General features: G+C 38.8%; 2 protein-coding genes across 2 annotated transcripts in view; one reads left to right on the forward strand and one right to left on the reverse strand.

Annotated features, from left to right (window-relative positions):
• The window catches only part of sec24d (SEC24 homolog D, COPII coat complex component), a 79177-nt gene that overhangs the window by 67533 nt on the left and 1589 nt on the right, over nt 1-10055 (reverse strand). The gene's annotated exons all lie outside the window — the stretch shown is intronic.
• LOC119409111 (myozenin-2) overlaps nt 4920-10055 on the forward strand; it is a 31101-nt gene continuing 25965 nt past the window's right edge. The window contains exons 1-3 of the mRNA XM_037675981.1: nt 4920-5039; nt 5965-6066; nt 8499-8665. Coding sequence (XP_037531909.1) covers nt 5985-6066; nt 8499-8665 — 249 coding nt within the window. The 5' untranslated portion in view covers nt 4920-5039; nt 5965-5984. The remainder of the gene's footprint in view (nt 5040-5964; nt 6067-8498; nt 8666-10055) is intronic.

The raw sequence follows: 10055 nt of genomic DNA on the forward strand, positions 1-10055 counted from the left end.
AATGTTTCTAAATTCAAAATCAGGGTTATTCAACAAAACTTCTCAGTGGGCCACAATTTCTGAAAGCCAACAGCTCGGGGGCCAGACATCCAGAGATTAAAATCTTTATGCAAATAAACCAAAGTTTACAATGATCTGTTACCTTTTAAATTTATTTTATTGCATAGAATCATATAAACAGAACCCAAACTCAGACCCCCCCCCTTTTATATATATATATATATATATATATATATATATATATATATTTATTTTTTTTTTTTTTTTTTTTTTTTTTTTTTAATTAAGTGGGCTTGATTGAAGTCACCCTTGGGCCAAAAGTGTCCCGCAGGCCACCAGTTGAATAGCCCTTCTCCAAACACTCTAAAAGAGCACAGCATGTCATGATCTCAGCTCTCTGCCTCTGGCTGCACTCTGCCATTTGCCAGCGCTCTTGGCCACGCCCACTTCCCGCTGCAGAGAGGAGATCATGACACTGCTGGAGGAAATTTCTCCTGCAGCTGTGGGCTGCACACAGGTGCAGCAGGTTCTAAATAATTTAAAATAACTTATTTTAAATTAAAATTCCATGCCTATCGTGCGGCTCAGCCATCAATCAGCCAGTTGTGTATCATGTCTGATCTTACTTTGAAAAATCACAAAGTAGCGAGTCCACGAAAAACAAACCGCGAAGTAGCGAGGGACTATTGTATTGCGATTATCAAGCATAAATGTTGTCTGCTTTGTTTTAGCGCTCATCTATTCTTACTGTGACAAAAAATATTTCAATTTGTTTAAAAGTATATGTTTGAAGCTACCCGGTTAAAAAAAATAAACCATTAGCTTTAGCTAAATTAGTTCAGGTGTTTTTCTTTTGATTTATGCAAATTTAAAGAATAACCGATTGATTTGTAGATTTAAATGAGTGGATTTATAATTTTATGTATTATTGGGTTAAAATGAACATTTCTACGGTAATTGAAAAGAGTTTTTGATAAATCAAGATGTGTATTGTGTTTTGCAATACAATTAAAAAGAAATACCGCACTACATTACCATATCGGCCAGATTAGATGTAGGTTTGGGGAGGTTTTCTAGACAGGATCCCTTTTTTAATGACAATGTGTTTTGTGTCATTAAAATATGGCGTAAAGTTGCCACGGGTTGGATCAAATAAATAACACTTTAATCCAGTTTATTGTGATATTTTAAAAAGTGTTTAACTTTTTGTTCAGGTCAGCTTGTTTTTATATCTTTTGCTGTTTTTTTTTTATTTTTTTTTTTATTCTTGCATGTTTGTACTTGGAGTATTTATCTTTTTTTAAATTATTTTTCTTTTACTTGTTTTGTGTTCAGTCCACTGAGCTCGGGGACAGGATTAGAGATGTTCTCACGACAAGAAATCATAACGTCAAAATGTAATTAGCAGTGCCTTCGAAATGAGGCTTAAAACTTTTGGGAAAAGGTTAGAGCTACAACTCAGCATGCCGAACATATTACATAAGCTCTAATAAGTGAGATTAATTTGCTTATTTACCAGAAGCATTTTAATTGGTGCATTACCGAGTGACCACTCGTTGCAGTCATGCTGTTTTATCAAAGCTGGGGAATGTTTCGAGTGGGATGGAAAGCAAATAAAGTCCATAAAAATTAGTATTTTCTGGCGTATGACAGGTTAAAGGATCGCAGAAAGGATGTAAACGGTTGGAAGCTTGTTTTGCTGAAACGTTGTAAACGTCGTCAAAAATTCAAATCAGGGTTGATGTTATTGTTTCTGTTTGTTCCTCACACAAAGTGTATGTCATCATATATCATAAAGAAGATTCATCACACTCGTGTCTGAGCTGGCTCACTTATGTTGCGTCCAATTATAACATATCTGTAAGGATTTTACTGTTTCCATTCAAATAACAAGTATTGTGGCCATAACACAAAACCACCGGTTTGTGTTCAATTCTAATTTTATAAGAATAAACACACACACAAAAAAAAAAAATACTGTCTCTGAAACTATCCTGTGTCTATTTCTTTTGTTTTTAATTTTATTCCAAGCTTAAAATGATTTATTCATTTTTCAATTTAATGACATTTTTATTGTTCTTTTGTGAGATGTGAAGTCTTGGTTGTCACTCCCGTTCAGTACCGGTGTTTTGGAGGTGTGTGTGTGTGTGGGGGGGGGGGATGTTTCCATGGCGACCTGACTTCTGGTTACATCACAGTTGCTTACCCACTGTGGCTGCATCATTAGAGAATGACAGATAAGAAAACAGGGGGTGACCATCAACGGAAAACGCCTTCTAGTTTTAATGTGGAAAGCCTTTTCATGCAATAAAAATTGGCAAGACCGCACAAGCTATTGCAAATTTTATTTACCGTGTTACCGTATTTTTCGGATTATAAGGCGCAATATAATTGAACGGGTCTGTTTTCATACATAAGGCACACCAGATTACAAGGCTCACTGTTGATTTTTGAGAAAAATTAAAGGATTTTAAGTGCGTCTTATAGTCCAAAAAATACGGTCATTTTGCTAGTAACGTTTGTGCTGTGCATTTTTATGCATCGAAGTTCTGGTTCTGTTCTGCAAATTCAAACATCTCTATTTGTCTCCTAAATAAAACAAAGTATATCGGTAAAGTGCATTTCCCAGAGTTAATTAAAGCTGACTAAAAAGTAATATGAGGCGAGATAATTGTGTTAAGAATGTTCCCATGATGGCATTTAAAACTAACGGGGTGTGAGTGGTGAGCAGGAAACTTCAGTCCAGATGAATTCATTTATTCGCCGTAGCCCATTTTCACCACAGACAAAAGTGAAATGATCAAACAGTTCCTCGTAAATTTGGGTCTTAAAGTTGCATTTATGACTTTGTGTCTCATAATTATGATGATTTAAAGTCAACGTTTTAAAATATGTCGGTATTTTGAGTTGCTAAATCATTATAATCACCCTGAAGCTCATAATTATACATACAACTTCTTGTTTCAGAGATGAGACATCGCTTCCATATTTGAATGCCTACAGGAATGATCACAGCCAAAGCACCTTTATATCGTACGGTAAAGCATTGTCAGGTCTTACGGAGTAAACCCTGTTTGTCTGTTAGCACAATATCCAGTGGCGATTTTAGCCTTTTTGTGGGGGGTGCTCAAGCGCCCCTAAATTTTAACTCCGCACCCCTGAAAAATTTAGAAACCATCATTAGGATTTCGTAAGGAAACTCAGTTCTCAAATCTTAGATTCACCAAAATATTTAATTTCAAATAAATATGGAATAAATTATGACACTTTTTTTTTTTTTTTTGCACGAGTCAAATCTTCAACACCACCTGTCAATCAGTCCAGTACGCTCGTCAGCAACTGACCAATCAGCGACCTCAATTTGTCCCCAAGGTAAACGCCCCTTACCTGCAGGAGCTCCACCCCCTTTTTCTCCTACAACATTGTCGGGGTTTTGCATTACAAACACTTTGCAGTCAGCGGTTAATGGTTAAATTAAAGGTTAGTGCTTAAAGCTAGTTGTGCTTTGTGTTGTGTGTAGATATATGTTGTAACTTCTGGTTGCACAAGTTTAGTCTTTGTTTGCTATGATCATTTAAAAGTCCTATTTGTGACTGAGTTCCTCATTTACGATCATACCACCCTGACCACCCCCGATCTCATCTCATCTTGGAAGCTATGGTTCAGGCCTGATTAGTACTTGGGTGGGAGACTGCCTGACTGTCAAGAATGCCCGCGATATTTGGACGATGTGCAATAGTTGTATAGAAACTTACATTTAGCCGGTTAATACTTTTGAAACTTAGCAGTTGATCTCTTTGTAATTGCTGTCCGTAAATGAATGAAAGAAAAACTGACGGAAAGCGTAAAATTGTCATGTTGAACTTACCGATTTGTCTCTGTCCTCGATGTCGATTAACTGATGGCGTCAGTATAAAATTATTTGAACGGTCATTACGCTAGCCGGTGCGGCCATTTGATTGGTGAGTTGAGCAAGATTGATCAGCAGTGTTCAATGACTGGTCGACATAGGGACTTTGGGGAGAGTGCACCTGGGAACACCAGGTGCCGTAAACTTTTCCACTTCTCACAAAGCACACCATGGGGTGTGTTGTTCAAGCCAAGAGCCATTGTCAGTACTGGGGGCTAAGCACCCCCTAAAGATCAGGTCCTAAAATCGCCCCTGAGAATATCTTATGGACCACTGGACGGATTTTAGTGAAGCTCTCACAAAGTAGCCATTAGATGTACATCCATCCATTTTCTTTGCTCTTTTTCCGTTCGGGGTCGCAGGAGATATGGTGCCCATCTCCAGCGGTCACTGGACAGGTCACAACGGGTTTACATTTTAACCCAATTACCATTCAAACCCAATTTCAAATGATCACCACTGCTAATTAGCTTTTACCAACACACAAATGGCTCTAAAATTCAGCCAGTTTTACAGACATGGAGCTAAAATCTAATGAGACAGGAGCTGAAAGTCAATCAGAACACACAACCTGAGCGCTGACTAGATTTTGTGTTGCGCACGTTTGTTGTTTTGGAGATTCAACTAAGATGGCTCTAACTCTGTCGCCTCTCATCTTAGTTTAAAGCTTTATGTATTCCTTCAAAGAATGCAAGACCTTTCATTATTATTTTGAGTGCTAATTACTATTTAGTGGGGAGTTTTAACATTAAAGTCATCAAACTGTCTTTCCTCGACTGTCCAAGCCCTGACGAGTGTAAAGTTTCTGGCCGAGCAACAAGTTCAGCGACCAGTCCTGAGCAGAGGGCGAAGTGGTGACCATGCTCTAAATTTAGTCTCCCTCCTTCCCTTTGCTTGTGAGCTAAATACCAATGACAACAGACAAGCTGACACCCACCCACTCTGTCACACATTCGGTCGGGTCAGGCTTCAGCCCCCTTTCTGCCCCACCCTCTCCAGTACCGGGGACCTCGCGCACCCACACAGACGCAGCCCGACCCTTCTGCCTCTCACCTTTCCAACTTTCCAGGCAGACGGGCACAACTTAAGGCAACCTCCCCCACCCCCAGCCGAGGGGCCTTCAGGACAGGTAAGCATCACTTAGGCCTCTCCCCAGGTGTGCTTCTAATGTCACAGTTGATCTTTGAGTCAGGCCTGGCTCTCAGTACCACCCGCAGTTTGTTTTAGCTGGATTTGATTATTTTTTTTACTTAAAGTAATGACTCTTCTTGTTTACCTCTTTTCTTTTTATTTCTCACGACGTGCTGATCATATCTGTTAGAAAAATCCATTAAGAATTAAAAAACATGCTTTATTCCCTCCTTTAAGTTCGCTGTAAGTCGTCATAAATCCCTCCTTTGTTATCACCTGCTATCGAAGCTGTGTGCGTTTGATGGTTGCCAAAACTGAATGACTTTGTCAAACACAGAAATGGCTACAACTCAGTCAGTCTTACAGATGCTGAGCCAAAGCATGGTGTGGTAGTAGCTGAGAGGCGTCCTGCACACGTCCTCTGAGCTCTAACAGATCACACGAGCGTCATATCCAGAACAGCTGTAACTCCATTGTGCGACGGATGTGAAGGACGTTTAATTTGATCAAGGAGCGCCAAGTATTTTGGGTTTAAATGATGTGCAGCTTGGTGTAAATTCTCCATCGGCTCACATGTTTGCTACAGCACCCTGTTCTCTGTCTGCGTCCTATCAGCTCGCTCGAGTAATTTCAAACATATCGATTCCCAGACCCCTGACACGGCTGGCTGCCACGTCTGTGAAGAGAATGTGCTTGGCGTTTAACAGCCCAAGGTTATTTAAAGAGATGTGCTAACTTTGCCCTTTTCACTGCCCCAATAAATTCTGTCTGCTTCAGTGGGTCTTTGAGCATGAGGTGGTTGCTTGATGTCGGCCCGATCAATAGCCAAAATGCACTCGGCTTGCTCTTGTTGCCTGTTATTCATCCCAACAGCTTGTACAGAGGTTCCTCAGGTGACTTTTCTTTGTTTGTTTGTCTCACAGCAATCTTCCAGAAGGCAGCCATGTCACAGTTCTCCACCATGACAACCAGGGAAAGGAAAATGCAGGCAGCAGCAATCTGCAGGGAATTTCACGGCCAGGAAGGTACCTGAAGGCAGCATCGCCTGTCATCGTTGTTGCTCTAGAGTTCGCCCATTTCCCTTTCAGCCCATTTCAGTATACAATATATATAATTAAACTATCAAAATTACATTTCCTGTGAAAATGCTTTGCAGAAGAACTTGCTGAAAAACAGCTGAAATTAGCTTAAAATATGCTGAAATGTAGCTGAAATGAAGAACTAGCCTAACATAGCTGAATATAGCAGAACACATATTTGCTGAATTAGTTTTAAATTAGCACAAAAATTAGGAAATTAGCTAAAAAGGCAAAACTAGCTAAAGAAGCTGAAAAGGCAGAAAGAAGCTTAAATTATCAGAATGAAGCGTAAAGAGATTAAATGTGTTTTAAAAGGTGGAATTAGCTAAAAAAGCTAAAATTAGTAGAAAACAGCTAAATAGTAGAAAAAGCTGAAACTTGCTGAAAGGAGCATAACAAGCTGAAATTAGCAAGCATAAAATTGTTGTAGTTGGCAGAAAGAATCTGAAATGAGCACTAACAGCTGAAAAATAGCTGAAATTGGCTTAAAACATGCTGAAATGTAGCTGAAATAGCCTCATGTAGCAAAAGAAAGCTGAAAGAACACAGATTTGCTGAATTAGTTTTAAATGAGCACAGAAATTAGGAAATAAGCTAAAAAGTCGAAAATTGGAAAAAATAACTAAAAAGTAGCTGAAAAGGCAGGAAGAAGCTTAAACTATCAGAATGAAGCGTAAAGAGCTTAAATGTGTTTTAAAAGGTGGAATTAGCTGAAAAGGCTAAAATTAGTATAAAACAGCTAAATAGTCTCTGAAATGGTAGAAAAAGCTGAAACTTGCAGAAATGAGCTGAAAGGAGCATAACAAGCTGAAATTAGCAGAAGCACAAAATTGTTGTAGTTAGCAGAAAGAATCTGAAATGAGCACTAACAGCTGGAAAAACAGCTGAAAGTAGCTGAGAATTTTTTTTAAATTTGCACAAGGAAGCTGAAAGAATGGGTAAATGAGGACACAGATTGTAGTGTAAAGCACTTTGAGTATCTTGACATAAGATGGAAAGGCGCTATACAAGTACAGACCATTTACCATGGAAGTTCTTGCAACTAGTCAATGTCTTACCTGCAGTTAATGACCATCATCCAGCTCTAACTGCAAAGAAGCAAGGAGACAAGACAACTAACCCCTGATCAGGATACATTTGAACAATTAATATCTTACCTGCTGTAGATAGCTGTTTGAACATGCTCCTTTATGCGAAACAGTTTAATTCTGATCAAACTGATGAGCTAAAGGCTAGTGAGAGCAAGGTTGAAACCAAAGGGGATTGCTGCCATCTCAAACAGTGTTATCAAAGATCAACTAAACTATGATACTGTATTTGAACTTACAACATTAAAAATAAAAAGAAACACTGTTTGGAATGCAATAATCTTTAATAGTCACTAAAAATATGTTTATAGTTTGTAAATAGAATAGAATATAATTCAACTTTATTGTCATTGCACATGTCACAGGTACAAAGCAACGAAATGCAGTTTGCATCTATCCAGAAGTGCTTAGCAAGAAAAATAAATTGGTAGATATATATATAGTACAATATACAGTAAGTTGCTTTGAATATGCTATAGGTATAAATATATACAGTTTGTGAGTGTACAGACTATGAACACGTTATAAATAAACAGGTTAGGCAATGAGAGTTCTTGAACCACCTCAGTTTGGAGAAATATAGATCATTTTTTAGCAAAATGACAAGCTAACGGCTAGTCAGAGAGGGACAAAGACCAGAAGTCCAAAATGAAAGTGTTTTAAGAGCCATCTTTATTGTTGTTAGCCCCCACTCAGATTAGCTATTAGCTTATCAATCAGGTCAAAATGTAACTATTTCTTCTAACTAAGCTATCTTCGACAAGTAAGATGTTAATTGTTCATAATCTTTTAATAGAACCCCACGTTAAAAAGCTCGATGAGTTTGATTTGATTTTAACATTAAAGGTGCACTGAATGAGGCTCATGCAACAGGTGCCCACCTTCTCCAGTTTATAGAAATACGCAAATAAATCTTTTTACAACCTAGGGGGAAAAAAATCTCTTTGTCGCCCTTTGAACGTGCTATTTCAGGGTGAGAACAACTGTGTAACTCAAAGTAGGCAGGGTCTGAAGGCGACTGACAGCTGAAAGACATTCTGGCAAATGATGCATCTCGTGACAGCTCTATGATCAGCATGCAGCATGAGGAGCAACCCACAAAACCAGCATCAGGCAGGAGCCGATGGATATTTCCTCATTTATCATGTTGGCAGAAATGCCCCATCAGCATTCCAATTAGAGGGATTTTTTAAAAAGTAGATGTATTTTTTTTATTTAGTGAGGTTTGATTGATTGGTGGGATTCTACCGATTGCACCCAGGTTAAGCCTTTGCTTCTTCTGTTCTTCAGATGTACAGATGGATCTTGGGAAGAAAGTGAGCGTGCCTAAAGACATCATGCTGGATGAGCTGTCTTTTGCCTCCAACCGAGGCTCCCGGCTCTTCAAGATGCGCCAGAGGCGCTCGGAAAAATATACGTTCGAGAGCATCCAGAATGAAACCAACAACAAGCTCAACGTAAGAAACTAGTCACCCAACATCGTTCAAATATGAAAACACTGGTTTGTGTAATAGCACCAGGAAAAAAGGCTTATACTCTTTATAAACGCGCTACTGTAATTAACATGTTATATAATGTTTCCATACACCCTTCAAATCCTTAAGCATAAAACTAACTGAACTACTCATTGAGTGCAGCATGCATGTCTACAAAAACAGTTCCCCTCTCTTTTCTTCACATTGCTTGAACAAAAGTCTGTGAGTAAACAGTTTTTAACATAAGCAGCTTAAGCTCTGATTCATTGAGCTTTACTTGAGAGATGGATTTGTTAGATTGGAGACACAATATGCTTCGTTGGTTTAACTCTTGTTTTGTGCCCAGCTTTATTTGAATGTAGATGTATTTTAAATAAATCTCCTAGTGATATGATATGATATGATATGATATATGATATGATATGATATGATATGATATGATATGATATGGTATGATATGGTATGATATGATACAAAGTGGCACAATACAATATGATACGATTTGATACAATATGATATGGCATTATATCAATATGATCGGATATGAGATGCCTCAGGTGGAGGAGTTTGAGTATCTGGGCATCTTGTTCATGAGTGATGGTAGGATGAAACAGGAGAAATACAAATTGAGGCCTTGTCCTCAATAATGAGTGTGTTGATTTGGTCATTTGGGGTGAAGAAAGAGTTGAGTAGAAAGCCAAAGCTCTCAATTTACTGTTCCGTCTACGTTCCAGTCCTCACCAATGGTCACTGAAGTTTGTATCATGATCGAAAGAATGAAATCCAAGATACAAGCAGACAAAATGAGCTTCCTTTGTAGGGGTGTCCAGGCTCAGCCTTAGAGATAGGTTGAGGAACTACGACATACGGGGGGAGCTCGGAGTAGAGCCGCTTCTCTTTCAGATTGAAAGGAGTCCACTGAGGTGACTCGGGCATCTGATAAGGACGCCTACTTTTGGAGATTTTCTGGTGAATGTCTCCTGGGGAAGACCCAGAACTCATTGGATGGTTTGTGTATCCTCTATTGCCTGGGAACACATCAGGGTTCTTCAAAAGGGCTCGGAGAGTGCTGCTGGAGAGAGGAGTGTCTGGGTTTCTCTCCTGGACCTGTTGCCTCCACAACCATATGAATAAGTGATAGAAGATGGAGAGAAATGAAATATGATGTGATTTGACACAATATTGTACAGTACGATACAATACAACACTTTACGGTATGATTGGGACTCATTGCTTTCTAATTGGCTGAATTCACAAATAATTAATATAATAATAATAATGTCATCACAATGTCAGCACTGTATGTTTCCATACAATGGCGAAATTAGTCTCTGCATTTAACCCATCCACCACCAGGTGGTGCAGTGGGCAG

Source organism: Nematolebias whitei, chromosome 1 (genome assembly GCF_014905685.2).
Source record: "Nematolebias whitei isolate Nwh7 chromosome 1, NemWhi1, whole genome shotgun sequence".
NCBI classification, from domain to species: Eukaryota; Metazoa; Chordata; class Actinopteri; order Cyprinodontiformes; family Rivulidae; genus Nematolebias; species Nematolebias whitei.